General features: G+C 38.0%; 1 protein-coding gene across 2 annotated transcripts in view; it reads right to left on the reverse strand.

Annotated features, from left to right (window-relative positions):
- MLLT3 (MLLT3 super elongation complex subunit) overlaps positions 1–20,953 on the reverse strand; it is a 281,686-nt gene that overhangs the window by 52,661 nt on the left and 208,072 nt on the right. For both annotated transcript variants that reach the window (XM_003928129.4, XM_039475174.2), the window contains exon 5: positions 19,168–19,875. In XM_003928129.4, coding sequence (XP_003928178.2) covers positions 19,168–19,875 — 708 coding nt within the window. The remainder of the gene's footprint in view (positions 1–19,167; positions 19,876–20,953) is intronic.

Below are 20,953 nucleotides of genomic sequence, written 5' to 3' on the forward strand. Positions count from 1 at the left end.
AGCTAGCTTATACAGAACTGACAATCTACTAAAATCCGCAAGATCCTCCTCCTCTCCATATAAACTGTCTCTAAGGCCCACCTCCCTTTTCCTTTACTAATCAAAATAATGACTTAATTTTAAATGAAGAAATTTATATTTGTTATATTTCCCTTTCTTGGGTTTACCTAGCATTTCTACTTGATGAGAATTTTTTCTTGTAATTCTAGGGTTAAGTGGAATATATTATTCCTCCCAGCTTTGGGTTACTGGTGAACATAGCTTTCATATCTTTAACTCAGTAAACATAACGAATAGGAAGGGGCAAAAGCCAAAGCCCTGTCACCCTCTACAAGAGATCTCTTTATAGGCTGACACAGACTCTTTAAATACATTTGTAGAGTGAGTACAAATCCATTCATCTCAAGAATTACCAGGTCTGCATGTCTCCTCTACCTTATCTTAAGGTATCGTCTAAAGACTGATGACCTGTAATCCAGCACTTTGGGAGGCTGAGGCAGCTGGACTACCTGAGGTCAGGAGTTCAAGACCAGCTTGACCAACATGGTGGAACCCCGTCTCTACTAAAAATACAAAATTACCTGGGCATGGTGACATATGCCTCTAATCCCAGCTACCTGAGAGGCTGAGGCAGGATAATTGATTGAACTCAGGAGGCAGAGGTTGCAGTGACCCGAGATCATACCAGTGCACTCCATGGAGCCTGGGCAACAAGAGTGAAACTCCATCTCAAAAAAAAAAATAAAGGCTTATGAGCCATTGCATTCTCTAGTCAACCTTATAAAAAATAAAGAAATTAGAATTGTTAGGTATAATACCTGCTAGAACCTAGTGACAACCACAGTCTTTTCCAAATGCTCCTTAGTTACATATTCCAAATTCAGTCCCAGAGTTTACTGAGAAATACTGTAGGACTTATCAATCGGCAGTTTCTGGAATGTGAGGATTTGTCAGGACCACTCACAGAAGATTGTGCTCATTTTATCACTGGATATTGATTGTTGCATTTCCAAGGCTAAATGCTCATATTACTCACTTATAACACTATCTTTAACTGTAGCATTGTTATCATCTACAGCAGACCTTGCTATAAAGATTTCCCCTGGATTTAAAAAACATTCAGTGATATAATTAAATACAGGTCTGAATGTCTTAGGTGCCATGCTATGAAAAGGTCAGTGACTGAAGACTGTAAATACGTGCAATGCCTGTCGTCTTCTTTACTCCAACAGTTATGCCTCACATAACTACTTTTTACTGCGTGACAGAAGTAACGCTAGTTGACAGAGGAAAAAGTTATTATTAGACCTTTTTTCAATTATGTAGTAAGTAGTCATGCATTTTTTTAAAAGCCCCAATCTAGTAAGAACAGGTAAAAATACTTTAAGAGCATAGAAAATTAGAGTAACAAGAAAAACTGGCAACTGTAACTTGAGATCTACTTATAACTAGCATTATCATGTTTTAAACATATATAATAAATTGGTTCTGATTATTTGATATTTTTCTTAAAAGCATTTCATCATTAATAAGAGTTATCATTCCTATAAACCTTCATCTCTAAAAAAGATTTACAGTCATTTTAATTATCCTTCACAACAACTCTATCAAATCATTCAATGCCACCATCCCCGATTCTGATTCTTTCCAGATGAGGAAAATGACTCATACCTAGTTTAGAGAATTTTCACCCGTACAATGCAGCAAGGATCTGGCTGGATTCCCATATAGGCTTCTGGCTGAGAGACCAAACACAGACACCCAAAGCAAAAGGTCCAGGGTTGGGGGAGTGTTGCGGGACAGGTACCTCCTCCAGAATTAGAATCAAGGTTTCAGGCATTTGCCACCTATGGAGGCAGGGAGGCAGAGCAGGTTTTCCCATCTGAACACAAAATAAGACACTAGCTGTGCAAAAAGAAGATGAAGCCTATCTTTAGGAAACCCAGCTATGATTCTTCCCACCTAGACACTGAGAATTAACAGTTTAAGGCTGCTACAGTGTCTTAGTTCTGATAGGGTGCAAAGAAGGGAAACTTAGGGATGGTGAGAAGGTGACTTAACTCAATATTCCTAGTAAGTAAATTCGGGGTCCAAAACCAAGGCACCGTGCCTGGGTGTACAGACTTTACTATCTGGAAGCAGGAACTGATCTACTCAGAATATGGAACTAGTTGTAACTTCTACCAGAGATACCACCTTTGCTGGGGGTTATCTTCAGTCACAGAGTGTGACACACTGGCTGTAAGATACACCTTGTAACAAACATGGAACGTATTTTTAAACTCCTTCTCAGAAAAGGGAAGAGAGTCAGGAATAAAAGGTCAGGGGAAAGAGGTGAGAGAAATAAGGCTTCCACAAAAGAATGACATGCCAGTAAACAGGAAATCTTGGTTTATTTCAATTATTTTAAACAGGCCTATTAAAAAAACTGTGAGCGCCCGCCCCCCCCAACTTCCTTTTTGGTAGAGGGAGGTGTGGGAAGAGGTTTCTGTCCAAGGTGACCCATGTGAGAAAGTGGCAGGTGAAAGAAAAGTCCCACAAGAGTAAGGAAAGGCCATAATCTCCCCTATGTTCAACGGTCACCACCTGTGAAGCTAACAGTCAGAGGATCTAACCCAGGGTGTCTCCCATGGCAACAGATGGATCAGTGAATTAGTCACTGCCCTTCCCAGGATGCAAGGCATAAAGCACTTTGGAGGGAAGGTGGTTAAGCACTGCATCCTCCTGAAACAAACCTGACATCTGCTTAATCTTCTCCGCTGGCCTCCAACTCCATACTGGATATTTCAATGGATAACAACTTGAAAGCTCCATGTGGACTTCTCTTTCATTATTATTATTTCAAACTCTAAATGTTATCTGCTTAAGGATCTTACTTTGGCTTCATGCCCTGGCAGAAGGCAAGATTTTTAGCTAATAAGGGTCTGGAGGCTTTACAAGACCACAGGAGTTTTCAAAAATATTCGTACATATTCATAATAGTCAAATTAATAGATCTGATGCCAGACGTAAAGTGCCATTTTATGTGAAGCTTTAAAAGGTACTAATGGGGTAACTTTTAAAGCTACTTTAAAACATGCAGCTATGAATCTAATGCAAAACTCTGTTTCCCTTTCATGTTGGCTACGTGTTCACTGCTCTGTAATAAACTCATCAGAAAAAACTTGGCATCTTTCTCCCCTGGATAGATATCTGGTATTCAGGAAAGAAATTTAGGTCAAACACCTTTTAATTGTCCTTTCTGTAATAATTAAAAGCTTTTCCTTTGACTTAGTGACATGGTTCACAACCACATACAATAAAAGCAAAATAAATCTTTCCTGTGTGGTACATTACCTGCCTTAAGATAGATTAAAACATGTCAGCCAAGTCTGCACTTCTATAGGCTTTAAGCCGTTGAAGAGCCAACAAAAGTACTGAAGGCAGAGCATCAGGTAAACAGGATGAAGGAAAACCATGGGTAACAACTACACTGTAGAATTTTCTGAACACAGGACCCCTTTGTTCATGACAGCATAGGCTTGTTGCTGGAGAAAGCAGAATCCCTATCTTTAAAATGTCCAGTTCTAATCAGGAGACAAGATGAAGCATAAAGGCAAAAGTTAACTAATACATACGAATACAACCTCTGTAATGGCAATGTCACCTCATGAACAGAAACTATCAAATGAAACAGTAAAATGCTTACTATAGACCATCATTTAAAAAATTTTTTAAGCTAAAGTCATCTCTTTTAACATCTTGTGAGAACTTTAAACTTTGAGAACTCTTTTACTCATATAGTTCCTCTAACAGTATGTGAAGTAGGCATGGAAAGAATAAAGGGGAGAGGAAGGAAGGAAACTAATTTAGAAATATTCAAATTCTATTGGAATTTACAGACTTTCAACTATGTGCCAGGTACTTTTTACTACCCTTTGATTCACACAACCATTTTGTGAGATATTATTCACATCTCAGAGATTATAAAATTAAGATTCAAAGTTGCCAATACGAATTTGCCCCAGATCACAGAGCTAGTTCAACGGTCAGACCCGGGGCCCTTTCCCAGGTCTCAAGATTCTTTCTAGGGTGCTACTTACTCAACTGGTTTATAAAACAGTTTGTGTTCCTCACCAAAATAAGGACCATCTGCTTTCTTGAGCCCAAGGTGCTACGGTTCCAGGCAGATTCCTGCATCACCCGGCATGTATTTACAGGAGCACACAAGTTCTGAAGGGAAACAGTGGGCATAGATGCCATCAAAGCTGACAGAACCTACAAACGCATCTAGAAAGATACGCACGTAGCAGGTGAGGTATGTCTAACATTGTCTTTGATACAACGGAATAGTGGAAGAAGCAAAAGGCAAAAGGGTGTTGTTGCTGGAGTAAGGCTTATCCTAAGTCAAAGATCAAGCAAAAAGGAACCACAATCCAAGGTGAAGCACAATCGAGATTTCTGGACGCTGGAGATCCATCAGGGGAAAGATGCTAGAACTAGTTAAAGGCACACACACACACACACACACACACACACACTGTAAGCATTTTACTTTAACTGAAAATTTATAAATACATATTAATCAACCAATCTTTTGATATAGAATCAAGGAGTTTGCAGTAGAGTCTGAAAAGGCTTTCTTACATAAATCACATTTGATGCATTATCTATTGATGAGCAAGAAGCCAGAGACTTGAATAGCTATCAGAACGCAAGAGTGCTAGAGTCTCATAACTTTTTTCTGCCTCGGGGTTTTACACCTTATTTGAAAGTATATATATTTTAAGGGATTACCCTTCAGTTTTTAACTCAGTTTTCATAGAAACAATTGCTTTTTGTATACGATTGGTTTATAAAACATTTAATTAACTAACGTAATTGAAGAACAACTTATATATGGAACAACTATGTTGGCTTCTCAGTGAGTGTAATATTCAATTTTTGGAAGAAGTATATACCATATAAGCTACAACCCACCAGCAATGGGCAACAGTGAATATGCTTTACAGGGAGACGGAGAGAATTGTGATCAGTGCAGACTCATTACCGCAGCTTCTTTTGACTGCAGAACATGTAGGGCCCTATGAAAGCTGGGTAGAAGGGCAGCTCTTCAGGACCCATGAGCAAATTACAACTGAGGGGACCTCCAGAACTGAATACAGGAGGGAACCCATCAATTTATATTTACCTAGGTTTTAGGATATCTGAATAAAGTTTCAAAATATATGTGACAAGGTTATGTCTTTCCTTAAGAGAAGATGGCTGTGATAACATCTTCCTTTCTAAAATGATGACTGCTGTCTTTAGAGTTCATTTTTTTATCTTATAATCCCAACCTCCCACAGTGATAAATTATATTTGGGTATAATTTTTGTCTTACAGATGTAATGATGACTCTTTTAAAACCACTCTTAGAAACGCTACAGTATAGCCAACGAATGTAAATATATATATATATATGTGTATATATATATATATATATATATATATATATACACATATATATATACATATATATATACACACACATATATATATATCAGAAGACAAGTGCCAACAAAGACACAACTAAGACCCTAATTTTTCGGGGGAGCTAACTTAATCTTCCACACCTTGTTTCTCTAACTATGCTACTCTTCAATATAACTCTTTTTCACAATACTTGACCCTTGTAGTTAGGAATGTATATCTTTTGCGTTTTTTCATTCATTATTCTGCATATACAATGAACATTTTTAATTTTTATTTTATTTTCATTTTTAGATAGGGTCTCAACCAGGTTGGAGTGCAGTGGTACAAGGAAAGCTCACTGCAGTCTTGAACTCCCAGGCTCAAGCGATCCCTCACTTCAGCCACTCAAGCAGCTGGTATGTACCACCACACTCAGCTTATTTTTTAAATTTTTTTAGACTGTCTCCCTTTGTTGCCCAGGCTGGTCTCAAACTCCTGGCTTCAAGCAGTTCTCCTGTCTCAGCTTCCCAAAGTGTTGGGATTACAGGTATGAGTCACTGTGTCTGGCTACAATAAACATTTAATTATATGGTTGTAGTTACTCAGATGTGATGGTTTAATAAGTACTTTACAGCTAAATTAAGCTTATTAATTTAAATCTATCATCTTGACAATTATGCAACCTGAGAAAACAGAAGTGGGGAGTGGGAGAAAGCAAGTCCCTTTTACACAGTATACAAGTGGCATTTTACCCGTTCCAATAATTTCAAGAGCACTGTAAACATTAGAGGGAATATAATCATATTTCATGATCACAAAGACAGCAAAAACAAGGTGGCCATATAACTTTCACGTTATCATGCCTCTGCACAGTCCCTATAGGAAACAGGGAGGCAGAAATTTCTTTCACTGCAACATCCTGTTATTGAAATTTCTCCGAAAACTATTTGCTTTTTTAAAATAGAGAAGCAAATGTTTCGGGATTTTAGGCTCTGACATCCCTCTGCTGTCTCAATAAAAGATTAGTTTGTGGTCCCTGCCTCCCCTGTGTTGTTTTTGTGGTTTAATATCCTTCATGGTGAAATTTTTTTAAAAAAATCTTTTGTCTTTCTGTGGGAGTTTTCAAGAGCTACACACTCCTTGACTGGCTTATGTACTCCAACAAAAAGGCAAGGGGCTGTGAGGGCAGGTAAGAGTGAAATCCAATTTATGCAACTTGCTTACTGTGCCTCCAATTTATCCTGGGATTTTGTTATGTAAACTTATCTGCACAAGGGTGACTTACACCCTATACTGTGTACTTCTGAGAGGGCCAAGACTTGTCTTATTTATATAGGGTGTTCCCTCACTCATGTGACCTGCCTACTCCACCTTCATGAAGACGACAGACCAAAAATCCCATCTCCAGATCACACAGATGTATTTATAGTTAAGACTCCTCAACTAGACATGCATCAAGTACTTCAGAGGAGTCTTAACTATAAATACATACACATATATTAACACATCGTGGCACTATTTAACTCAGTATTTGTTGAGTGCCAATTAAGTGCCAGGGACCATGCAAAGAGCTTTAACATTAGAAAATTAAGAGACAGGGTTTGCCCTCCAAATAGTCCACTGGTCAGGAGAAAAACACTTTAATTTGAGAGAGAAACAATCATCATCAAAGTATACATAAACTGCATATGGTAGGTGCACAAAGGAGGAAGGGGTTACTTGGGGTGTGGCAGATTATTTAGAAAAGCTTCCAAGAATAAGTGAAAGTTAACCAGGTCATAAAGGACTAAGGGTATTACATCGGGACATAAAACAGAATGGAACACTCAAGGAATCATGGATTGCTAATATTTTAAGATGATTAAAGCATAGGGGAGAGGAAAGAAAGATAAGGATGAAAAGGTCAGACTGGAGAAGCCTTAAAAGCAATACTTAAAAAATAATTTGAAGCATTTGAAACCGTTGGAGGCTGACAGGGAACCAAACTCGTTCTTTTGAAAACAAATGGAAAGAATCAAGCACTATGTTTTACTTTTCTATACAAACTACTGCTGGTTTGGCGGGGTTGGCGGGGGGAGTAGAAAAGGGTCAGTTTCTCTTTATAGGTGAACTCTGGCTAGTAAATGAAGAAAGAATGAGGGAGCAAAAATACCAACATCCCCCAATCCATAATTAATTAATACTTACAGCAATGAGCATCAATGGTTGCTAACATTAAAAAAAAAAAGAGATAACCTTACCTTAGAGGCCTTCTAATAAAAGAATATAACCTACCCATGAGATGATTTGGCCCAGAAAAACAAAACTAAAAAAACTAACAAGACTCTGACCATGATTCTGACTATTGACTTACGGAAAAGACACCATGAAGATACTGTCAACAAAATCTAAAACGAGAAATTCTACAACAACCTAGTTTTTTCCCTCCTGCATCTTTTTTGTTTTGTTTTGTTTTGTTTTGTTTTTGAGACAGAGTTTTGCTCTTGTTACCCAGGCTGGAGTGCAATGGCGCGATCTCGGCTCACCGCAACCTCCGCCTCCTGGGTTCAGGCGATTCTCCTGCCTCAGCCTCCCGAGTTGCTGGGATTACAGGCACGCACCACCATGCCCAGCTAATTTTTTGTATTTTTAGTAGAGACGGGGTTTCACCATGTTGACCAGGATGGTCTTGATCTCTCGACCTCGTGATCCACCCGCCTCAGCCTCCCAAAGTGCTGGGATTACAGGCGTGAGCCACTGCGCCCGGCCTCCTCCTGTATCTTTATGTGAAAAAAGAGAGATGATGGAGAACGTATAAAAAAACTTAATAGATGCTTTTACAAATTGCAAGATGCGAACTTTATTTAGATTTCAGTTCTAACAAAATATAAAGAGAAAAACTTTATTTAGATTTCAGTTCTAACAAAATATAAAGAGAAAACATGACGTTTTGATTCCATTGGAAATTTCTCCAGTGGCTAGATATTTGATGATATTAAGATTTGACTAATTACTTTAGATGTGATCATGGTATTTAGTTTTCTTTGTTTGTTCGTTTGTTTTTGAGACACAGTTTTGCTCTGTCACCAGGCTGGGGTGCAGTGGCGTGGTCTCAGCTCTCTGCAACCTCTACCTCCCAGGTTCAAGCAATTCTCCTGCTTCAGCCTCCCGAGTAGCTGGGACGATGCCACCATGCCCAGCTAATTTTTGTATTTTCACTAGAGACGGGGGTTTCACCATCTTGGTCAGGATGCTCTTGACCTCCTGACCTCATGATCCGCCTGCCTCGGCCTCCCAAAGTGCTGGGATTACAGGTATGAGCCACCATGCCCAGCCTCGTTCTATTTTTTTTAAGTCTTATCTTTTAGAGATTCATACTGAAATATCTATAAATGAAGTAATATATTTCGGATCTCATTAAAAATCATACCAGGCTAGAAGATGGCATTACACAGGAAACAAAATTGACCATCCATTAATAATTGTTGAAGCTGAGTGACAGTCAATGAAGGGTTCATTATACTACTTTGTGCATTTCATGTATACTTGAAAGTCTTCATAATGAAGTATTACAAGAAAAAAACATGTTAAAGACAATTTGGTACTTACTCCATACAAGTGCTGCAGTTTTGAAACTATGAAACAATTAAAATGCCAACTGTAAAGATAGTATTTTGAAAATGACCTATAACACCATCATCTTAACTAGCTGATTTATCTCCTTTTGCATATTTTCTTCTAGAATTTGTATTTTAGAAAGTTTTGTAGAGAAGAACCTGAGAAAGGAAAGAGACAGGAGATAGGAAGAACAACTCAAAAGTCTCCAATCTCAACCAAGTTAAATCGATGAGAATCCAACCCAAGTGCAGAATAGAAGCCGGAGGAGACTCACAGCTATATTTGGAGCAAACCTGATAAGGAATCGCAACCAAATAAAATGACATCTGAGGGAAAAAAATAATTTTCACAGCACCAAAATCACTACCTAAAATTATACATTTCCTCTTACTTGAAGGTAAAGCTCTGCTCCTATCTTATGCACTGTATTATCCCCAGGGCCCAACAACCCATAATAGACACTTACTATTTTTTAAAAAATATATGCTTAATAATAACAGATATTTCTAATTTAGGTTAATAAAAACAGATGGAATATATATTTACCCAATTAGAAAACACAGGAAAGTGTTTTGAGAAAACGGGTACAGCTAAATCAGTTAGGAAGTGTGCCCACCTGCTAGTAATATATACATGAGCTAACATAAAGTTGAGTTTTTTCCATTACATCAGAAATCCAGTAAGATAGACAGGATCAGTATTGCAATGTCAAGAATCGGGAATCCCTTCCTGATTAGTCCCTTCCTGCCTTTGTGTTCCTCCATACTCTGTATATGCTTCTAACAACGTGGCAGCTAGAGCACCAGCCATCACTTCCAAGTTCCAGGCAAGAAGCAGAAGAGGGAAAGACAAAATGGTACATGCCAGCTGAGTCAGCTTCTTTTAAAGAGCTTCCTGTAATTCCCACCTAATAACTTCCATTTATACCTCTATTAGCCAGATTCAACCACAGAATAATACCTAACTGCAAGGAAAACAGGGGAACTTTTTTTTTTTATAGGAATATTAGTGCCCTAATAAAATAAAAATTCTGTTAGTAAGAAGAGGAGGGTAATGATATTGAATAACCAGCAATGTCTGCAAGAAATACTTTAGACTATATTGTACCTTGGTATCTGTTGTATTTCAGGTTCCTGTTGATCAGAGTTGTCCAGCTGCTAGCTTTTGAGAACAGTTGGTGTTGAAGAAGATGTAAAAAATATATTGGTAACAGGTGATTGCCCAGGGACCGACTATATAACAGAAAAGGAAAAACTGAGAATGGCTAACTTAATGGTGGTAGAGGAAGGTCAGCGGGCAAAAGAGACTCACGGGGAGTGACATCAAGGTAGGTAGAATGGAGTCAAGCAACTGAGCAAAGAGCAAGTTAAAGGTGCCAGTAAGGTCAAAGTCAGTGCTTAGGAAATGGTTTCTACATCAGGATCTGGAAGGCACTAGTGACATTTTCCACTGGTAGTTTTAAGAACAGTTTCAAGAGCAAAACCCAGACCATAATGTGTTGAGGAATAAGGGAGCTTTTGAGATGTCCATCGGTGAAAGAAAGGAAATGAAGGCGCCATAGTCTAAAGAGCATCAGAGTTCACTGGAAAGTTGGAGGGAGGTATGTTTGGTCTGAAGGATGCCTCGCTGTATTTGTAGACAGACTAAGGAAAACAATCCAGGACACAGAGGCAGATACTGAAGAGCCTGGAGGGTGGAAAGGAGGAGGATTGTGTTTCATCCACTGAGAACGGCAGTTTATCCAAGTAAAGGAAAGAGGCATGAATTAGTAGAGATGAGGGTTTGGGGTCAGCGGGAGAATACTTTTTATTTATTTTTCAGACAGGGTTCTGCTATATGGCTCAGACTAGTCTCAAGCTGCTAGAGACCAATCATGCCTCTTTCCTTCAAAGCTCAGCTTAAATTTTAACTTTGTACTATCTGCACCAACTAATGCAGTGCCTGTACATAGGAAGTACCTACCACATACTATTTTTAATTGTTACTAAACATAATTACGGTAATCAAAGAATATTACAAACCATTAAACACATTTAGAAGAAAATGTTTTCAATAACTCAAAGTGACATGATTTACCATGCTTAAAAAAACAGAAGAGTCACATAATAAAGCAAAGATCAGCAATTTATTTTATTTTATTATTATTTTTTAGACAGAGTTCTGCTCTGTGGCCAGGCTGGAGTGCAGGGATGCTATCTCAGCTCTCTGCAACCTCTGCCTCCCAGGTTCAAGGGAATTTTCCTGCCTCAGCCTCCCTAGTAGCTGGGACTATGGGTGTGAGCCACCATGCCCAGCTTTTTTGTATTTTTAGTAAAGATGGGTTTTCACCATGTTGGGCAAGATGGTCTCAATCTCCTGACCTCATGATCTGCCTGCCTTGTCCTCACAAAGCGCTGGGATAGCTCTATAATTTATTTTTTACAACTCAGTGCTATGATTCTAAGCACTGAGGTCTCAAAGCAGGGACACTCTAGAAATTTCTTTCGCTACTTATTTAAAGTAATATCTGAGGGGCCCATATATGTATTTTCCCTCTATGACCAAGAAAGGCAAAGAAATTACCTTTTCTGTGTCACAGGTTCTGGTATTTCTTCCTATCCCTGTGCTTCCTAACCTCTATATTTTCAGAACTCAAAGATAAAAGTGTTGTCTCCAAACATTTTAGTAAATGCTCTTCCATTTTATCCTGCTTACTAGAAGGAACTTTGACTTTATCTGGGAATATATCACTGCACAGTCACCTTTGGTGACCTAAAGAAGCCTCTTAGGGGTGATTTTTCTTTGTGGACCTTGACACTGCTTTCAAAGTTTACAGTCATAAATTGTTACCCACTGAGAACAATTTCTCAAGCTTGGTTAAATAATTACATAGACACCAAAAGAAAATAACCCTCTACTCCTAGCATGGCATTATCTTGTCTCCTAATTCAAAGAAAGCACAGCCTACATTTTGAATAACTTAGAGAAACTATAAAATGAATTTACAAAACCAGAATTTTCAGAAAGAAGTTTCCAAACTGGAGGACACCATTTGTTATTTGGTGGCATCTTCTGGGAGAGGCTGATATTGCAGGTCAGCTCTGTGAAACATAAATACTCTTGCAAAAGCACATGGGAAAACCCTGAGAACAGGGAACCAGTTCTGATGCTATAGTGTAATAAGATGCAGTCTAGAACCACAGGTCAGCTTTATTTTAAGTGAGGATGTCTAAGAAGCTAGAGGCTTCTGGATGTTTTACATCTCTTCCCTCAATTCTGGCTGTGCATGCCAAGTCCACCTATGAGAACAACCTGTCACCTCCTGAAGGCCACTGGTAAAGCCCAAATCAATAGGTCAAAGAAACCGGATTCCTAAGTGGGACAAAATGAGACATTTAAGGCTTTCTCAGCAGCAATGCCAACTTCATGAAGCAGGCCTCTATAATTTTAGTATGAATCCAAGGAATAATAAGATTTGTTTTATCACCAACCTCCTTCTTAGGTAGGTACCCTGCCTACCAACAGGGTTCAAATCCTAGCTCCACCACTTTTAAAGATGGCAACCTTGGACAAGATTCTTCGTCTTGGAGCCTCTGCTTCCTCATCTATAAAATGGTGATAATAATAATAACTATTTTATAGAGTTGTTTTGAGGGGTGAATGAGATAAATCATGTCAAGTACATAGAAGGGTGACTAACAGAGTAAACACTCAAGTTTAGCTATGGCTATAAGGCATCTTCATGGTACGGTGAAGCTACTCTTGCAAAGGCCATGTTGAGTCTCATTGTTGGCTTTGTGTCTAAAGATGACAAATAGAACAATTCCATAAAAAAGCATAGGTCATAAAGCAAGAAACAATAATGCATCAAATAGGTGATGTAGCTCTCTTAAAGAAGGCTCACAGAATTTATTGGAAGAGAGATTCTGGTTCAATACACGTGTATGGAAATCCTGTTTTGGCAATTTTTGATGACCACCAGCTCTGCAAAGATAGAGCCCCTTTGTGTTCACAATCTTCTGCTACCCAAGAGCTTCTAAGGAATCACTTAATTTAAGAACTGAGATACCACAGTGGGCCTAGTATGGACTGAAACAAAGAAACAAAAAGGCCTCTGACTGGTTTTTTTTAACCTCCTTTTTAACTGCTTTTTTCAAATAAACCAGAAATATGAATGAATAAATGAACAGCTGTCTGGCTAGGCTGCCTCCTCCTTACTGTGATCATACCCAACACAGAAAAAAAAACAAAAATACGTTAGAAAACATGGACAGGTGAAATAGCTCCATGCACCCAACAAAGTTAACTTTTGTCCAGTAATTTGAATTAATGTTTCACATTGAGCAGAATCTACCAGAGGAAGAACTGCAACCCTTCAGGTATTTTTACCTCCAGTTATAAAACACAGAAAACAGAAGCCTCCAATGAGAACTCACCCCCTGGAGAGCAGGGGCAGCCCTTTAATGAATGGCCTCTCCAGCTGCTCCCTCACCATACTTACAGACTTTACAGCTCTTGCATGTGCTGGAATTACAAGTCATTAAAAAGCCACTTTGAAAACACAATAAAGACCTTCTTCTCTGACTGCAACAACCTTCCATCACATAAAAACCTAAGGCCAATGCTTCAACAGCAGGACTTTTACTGCCAGCTCCAGACAGTTTAAGCAAGGCAATGAACAGGGTGGGGCGGGAGGAAATGAGAAACAACAAAAGAAGGGAAGTTTCTTTTTCCTTCTTCCTTTTTTTCTTTTTGAAAGAAACTTCTGGTAAGGTGGTTTAAAGGGTTTATCCTGCATCGGAGTCACCATCCACCCTTGGGAAAAATGCTGCCATCTGATGAGATTTTGTTTTCCTCCTTCAGGAAGGTTTTCTCCAAGAAAACACCTTGGTAAGCTCAAACTATCGAAAGACATGACTGAAATCTCTCTTCTCACACTGCAGGCTGAAGGATGTAACATTTTAACAAATATAATTTGTCCATTTTCAGGGAAAGATCATTAAAACCTTTTATTTCTTCACTTTAAAACTATGATTACATCCTCAGAGCAAGGCAAGAAAGAAGAAGGCAATGATCAGAAAATTACAATCATAACTGAATCTGATATGTGATTATTTCAATTTTCATTTACTGTTTTTTTTCTCCTCTGTTGTGAATACCAAACTTCTTCCTATCACAAGACATGATCAACTATGCACTTCTCTTCAGGAGCAAAATTATATGAAAAACTCACAAAAAACGGGAAATTACAGGAAAGGTGAATGGTATTTGTTTTTTTCCCTTTCTATCAATTAAAGTTTAAGCAGGTTAATAAAAAGCACAATTATAAACCTTTAGTTGACATTGATACAATCCCTTTGTAACTAACTGCTAGTCACCAGTCACTTACAGTAAGTACAGTGGAACATATGTACCCCAAAGAGATGAACTCCTAAACCAAGAACTACTGTACTCTAACGGGAATAGCCTCAGTTCTTGAATGTAAAATGTTCTTAACAAAAACATTCCCCTATCATGCTTTCTGTATTTGCTAAAGCTCACCCACTATAACACAGTCCTTCTGCCTCTCTACCTTATCCCAGCCCCTACCAAATTCCTCTGTAGGGAAAAATTATTGACAAACTTTGATGTGACAGTAAAGATTTCTTTATGAGAAACATTTCAAGAATCACAAAATGTATTTAAAAATTATTCTTTCAGTTATATTAACAGAAACTCAAATCATTTCTTAGGATATTTTAACAGTAACAGCAAAAAAGAAAAAGAAAAAACAAAGTGTCCACCCAGTGCAGTACTTGGTATGTTCTTGTCCTTTATCTCATTTAATTAAAAAGCTGAAAGATCTGAGAAACTTTGGTTTATCTTTCAGCTTAAAACTTAGACATTTTGTCTTGTACTTTTACACTGATCAAGTAACAGAAGCATATCAACATCAAGACCATAGACCTTGTGAAGACAAAATTCAGAACAAAGTGACAAAAGACAAAATTCAAAACAAAGTGACTTAGAGTACCAAGTACTGCAGCACATAAACCCACACCCTTGAGAAAGGGACACCAGAGTTGTGCAGTATATTTGAATAACAAAAAGTCCCTTTCAAAGCTACAGGGTACATAGGTTCCCAGAAGTCAAATCATACATAGCAAATAGCTAACTAACATTTTTTTTTATTAGTGTAAGTGCTTTACCCAGATTGATTTATTAAATTTTCACAATAATCCTACAAAGAAGATACTATCATGATCTCCATCTTACAAAAGAGGAAACTTAGAAACAGAGAAAGTTAAATTATTTGCCCAAGATCACTGGTGGCACTGAAATTTTTAACACAGGCTATCTGACACCAAATGGCAGAATTCTAGTTAACCTATCCACCTACCTTTCACTTAACAAAAAATAAGAGATTGATCCCTCAAACACCAGTCAGGCATATAAACCACGGATGTCCAACTTCTTTCTTCTCACATACCAAGTATATAAAAATCTGGCCCAAACTAAGCTTTGTAACCCATCTTAATATGACTGACATTTTTATATAAAACCTGAATTGAATTTGATTCTAGAAAAGGTTTTTTAAAATGTTCATCTTTTAAACTACAATAAACCTATACTGAGGTGAGATGTTTTCTTTTTCTTTTTTTTTTGAGACAGAGTCTGGCTCTGTCACCCAGGCTGGAGTGCAATGGAGAGCTCTCACTCACTGCAACCTCCGCCTTCTGGGTTCAAGCGATTCTCCTGCCTCAGCCTCCTGAGTAGCTGGGATTACAGGCGTGTACCACCACGCCTGGCTAATTTTTGTATTTTTAGTATAGACGGGGTTTCACCATGTTGGTCAGGCTGGTCTCGAATGCCCGACCTTGTAATCTACCTGCCTCGGCTGCCCAAAGTGCTGGGATTACAGGTGTGAGCCACCGTGCCCAGCCGAGAAGTCTTCTTTATAGACATACTAGACGAATAATCATCTTCCCCAGCCTTCCTCATTCTTCAAACTCTTCTGATTTATTTGTGTCTTTTTTCTGTTTCCTAAGTCCATTATCTCAGCTCATTATGTCTAAAATCACCTACCACCCCATCTCCCACAAATGAATGTAAATCTGGCTCATATTCAAATAACAAAGCTGGAAAGGATCTTAAGAGAGATCAGGTCACATAATCACACTTACCCAGAGGCAGACACACAATCAGGACAACGTGTACAGTGCTCCCTGAAGTGCCCCAAGCTACCAAGTCAGTTACTGTCCAAGGTAACACTTGTAACGGTGAGCACTAGCAGTCCATAGCAGTCCATAGCTTAGTGCTCTCCATTATAAGTGTCCCCTTCCTGTTCCTTTTGTCTTGCTGGCAGGAGGGATGCCAGGTAGAAGACAGTCTAAACAAAGGCTATCTTTTCTACTGGATAAATGGAATTTCAACTCTCTCTTACCCTCCTTTGCTCATAGAAAGGTCTTTGGGTTCATGGTTTATATGACAGCACTTTTGTCAATTTTCTTCTGTTACACTACCTACATTTCAGGTATTAAACCAATAGCAACAACAATAAAAGCATTACTAGTACCAGAAGACTAATAAGGAAGGTACAGTTGTTGGGTTTTAAACAAATAATACCTGAAAGCCTTTACAGGCTTTCTCTGCAATGCTGTGCAGAGTACATTACAAAAATTACTATTGTAATCACTGGATTTGTGGCTCTAATATGTTATATACCAGTTTGAAAATTTACTATCTACTGTAAAGTATTCCCATTCTAACTCTTCATTCCAGAAGACTTTTCAAGGTATACTGTTGAATAAATACACAAAATTGAACAAGAATTTTATTAAAAGAATGACATACTTTATAAATCATATATATGGAGGGAGCAAGAGGCAAACAAAAGGAGAATAAACAAAATGATCTAGAGAGGAAGATCATCTGTGACAGTTTCATGTAGAAAGAGCTTTCAACAGGGCTTTCTGAACACCATTTGGTCTTCTCATAAATCAGCAAACATTCTAAAAAGGTGCCTTTCAAAATTTTGGCCCCTATAAGAAACACACACACACCCTCTCTGAAATAAGATTTTCATAAGCCATTACCTACCCATACTAATTACAATGTGTTGGTTTTTTTTCTAATGCTAGCGATATGTTAAATTTATTTCACAGTTCACTGGTGAATCACAACCCATGATTTGAAAACCTCTATACTAGAAGAATTGCTACATGTCAGAATATAAAAAGACAAAGTTGCTAAATTTGACAATAGTGATAGACTAATCACAACCCAACAGCATCTCAAGGTGATCTGAAACAAAGGTCTACCATACAACAAAAGGTCCAAGTAACATCTGCATTAAGAGTAAGTTTCAAATTAAGAGGAAAGGTAAGAAGGAAAAATAAATAGTTGAGATATTAGAACAAACACATTCAACTCTCATATCCATTTCACGAACTATAACTGTAAAGCCTTTACCAAATATTGGAACAAATTTTCCCAGCATCCAGTATTTTATATGCTACTGTCCTAATCCGATTTTCTACTAAAATTTAAACACTAGCTATAGAGAGTAGGTTAGTCTGGGGACTTCCTGGGGAAGTGACCACTGGGGATCAGTGTCAGCAACATGTCCTGACCCTGGCTGGCTTTCTACCAAGAACGGTGCAAACCCAGGACAAGAAATCTACTACTAAAGCCTCCCAGCCTTTGCCAGCACTTAAACTAGAGGCATCTGTGGGCAACGCAAGGGACGAAAAGAACAGTTTTCTAAGACTGCCAATAATTTCAGCCCGATAGCTTCTTTGACTATTGCCTAGAAATCCTGTCAAGCTAATGTAAGGAGATTATTGGGACTGATCATTACCAATAAGTAACTGAAAAAGGGGCAACATCAGGAAAACAAGGAAAGTAAGGAGATAACTTCAAGGTAATGTTTATTCTTCAAAAACATTATCAAATACTTCTGAATTAGTAAAAACCCTGACACTAGAAGCCTAAGATTTATTACATCAGTAAGAGGTTAGAATAAATAATCTGAAAATCCCTTCCACTGTTGAAAATCTCTAATTATAAGTTTAAATCCCAATATCGAAAACCATCTTTCAGGGTTATTAGAAGGTCAGATGCTCTTTTAGGCATCCCTAAAGGATAATTCCACCCATTAATGAAAAACTTGCAGTGAAGATCACATACCCCACCCCTTCCAAATCAGTGGCTAAACAATGACGAAAAAGACTAAATATTCTTTTTTCAAAATACTACTTCCTGGTTTTACAGATACACACAAATGTTAAAATTTATCAAATTATACATTTTAAATATGTGTAGTATATTGTTACATCATTTTGCCTCAATAAAACCGGTAAAATAAAAATACTATCACCAGCCTTCTATCAACGTAAACATGTTACTTCATTCCAATATCAAAACATCAACATTATAGCCCTAGTTTGTTTGTTTTTTGTTTGTTTGTTTGTTTTTGTTTTTCTTGAGACAGAGTCTTGCTGTGTCACCAGGCACCAGGCACCAGGCACCAGGCTGGAGTGCAGTGGTGCGATCTCGGCTCACCACAACCTCTGCCTCCCAGGTTCAAGCAATTCTCCTGCCTCAGCCTCCTGAGTAGCTGGGACTACAGATGCATGCCACCACGCCCAGCTAATTTTTGTATTTTTTAGTAAAGACAGGGTTTCACCATGGTCTCAATCTCTTGACCTTGTGATCCGCCCTCCTCAGCCTCCCAAAGTGCTGGAATTACAGGTGTGAACCACCACGCCCAGCCTAGCCCTAATATTTTCTAAGTTTCTCTTTTAAATTTATTTTCCCTTTTATTCAAGTTTTATTGTATTCTTCTCATTTTTCGAAGTCATCAATCATTGGAAAGGATAGATACCAAGCTTTGATGAGCACCTAAATTGTCTGCTGCTATTCAAATGACCCGTTACTGCACTATGGAAATAGCTTTCCTTTACAACTTAAATAACAGCCTAAAAATCTGCAGATTCCTTAATGATTTCATTTCCTTCTTCCCATTAGTTAAGGAAATGCATTTCTAGGCCAGATCTATCAATGTGCTACCATTCCATGGTTCAGCATTCATTTTCTTCCCTCATTCTTTATTATGAAGCTATTTGAAATAAAATCTGAAAATAAGGGGAAGGAAGAAAGCCAGTAAGAACTACTCACATCAGATTTAGAGGATATATTCTCCTCCACATCTGAATCATTGGGATCCACAATATCATCAAATGGCGGTAAAGTTGATTTCTTCTTCTCTGATGTCTCACTTTCAATTTTGACCTTTCCCATCTTGACATGAGATTTATCTTTTATCTGTTTTTTGTCAGCAGAACAAGTGAGTATCAGTGGTGGTGCACTAGAAAAACTTTTAAATAAAGCCTCTGAGCTACTCTTTTTCCTTTTTTTGGCTGAGAGTTCTTCAGAATCTGAAATGGGTGGCCTTTTACTAGGAGCCTTCTTATCTTGTCCACTGGTGATGGTGAGTAAGTTACTGTCTGGTTTTGGCTCTTTTGACATGGGTTTAGGTTCCTTGAAGGCCATCTTAGGAACTATTTTCTCTTCTTTCAGTGGTTTATTTTCTTTGGGTTTCTTAGAGGATTCTTTGGAAGATTTGTTGTGATCCCTGGAAGGTTCTTTGAAGGCACTTTTATGTTCTCTGGAGTCTTTAGAAGGTTTTTCCTTGTGCTCCTTCATTAATTTGTGAGGCTTTGAAAAACTGGTACTACTGCTGCTGCTGCTGCTGCTACTGCTGCTGCTGCTGCTGCTGCTGCTGCTGCTGCTGCTACTGCTGCTGCTACTACTGCTGCTGCTGCTGCTGCTGCTGCTACTGCTGCTGCTGCTGCTGCTGCTGGTATGAATACTCCTATTAGGGTCCTGCAAAAAGGGGAGAAGAAAATGAAACTCTCAGAACTAAATAGCAATGAAGAGTCAAAAGAGAACTACATAAAATGATCCTTCTTTGATTGCTCTCAAGCTACCACTAAAATACCAAAAATATTTTAATATAACCCCAAAACCACAATATAACAGGTGAGAATAGTGTATAAGAGAATGATAGTGAGAGTAGGTTATCAAAGAATTTAATAAGGCAAGCTGTTTTCTAAATCATTTGAAGCATTGAGTCTTAAAACATTTCAATTCAACAAATGTTAACAACTGCTTGTCCTAGAAGATTCAAGGATGAATAACAAATGGCCCCACTCTTAATAACTATGATGTATCTATGATTGACAGTTGTTGTAAGCGCCATCTATAAAATGCCGTGACAACCAAAAGAAGGGAACTATTTAATTCTGTTGGGAGCATGGGGAGAAGAATAATTCAAAAATTCATAAAGATGTAACATCTGAATTTGGTCCTGGAGCATATACAGGTGATTACTGGAAAGAAAAGAATTTCCTTAGATACCAGGGACCAGAAGAAACTAAATGAAAAGGAGCAAAGCACAGATTGTATTTGGGGAGCAACACTCATCTACAGAACGAGACTGAGAAGGATGCAGAAAAATAGCCCAGCTTCACCTAGTGAGGTCAGATTACATTAAATTTCAAATGGCTTTGCAATATAAGAAATCATAAGACCCCCAAAAGTAAAGAAAATAATTCTCAATTTTAAACAAAAAGCAATTATTTTTAGGCTGTCTAAAATTTCATCAGTTAAGAACTATATCTCTCATCCACTAGGAAAAAAATAAAAGGAAGTTAATAGAACAAAGATTTTATCTATCCATTAATTGGACTAGAAGGTCTTTGGCAATTACCATATTATGATTATGAGAAAAGAGGTAGTTGCTGGCTATTTCATTTTAAATGTGATAAATTTTTCCACTCATATAAACACATCAGAATGTAAAACCTATATATAATATTTCTGTTTAGGAACAAAATCTAAGTCCATACTTACCATACTTATGAACCTCTACCATTAATAGTAAGAATAAGAAACAGAGTAG

The sequence above is a fragment of the Saimiri boliviensis genome, chromosome 2, assembly GCF_048565385.1.
Source record: "Saimiri boliviensis isolate mSaiBol1 chromosome 2, mSaiBol1.pri, whole genome shotgun sequence".
NCBI classification, from domain to species: Eukaryota; Metazoa; Chordata; class Mammalia; order Primates; family Cebidae; genus Saimiri; species Saimiri boliviensis.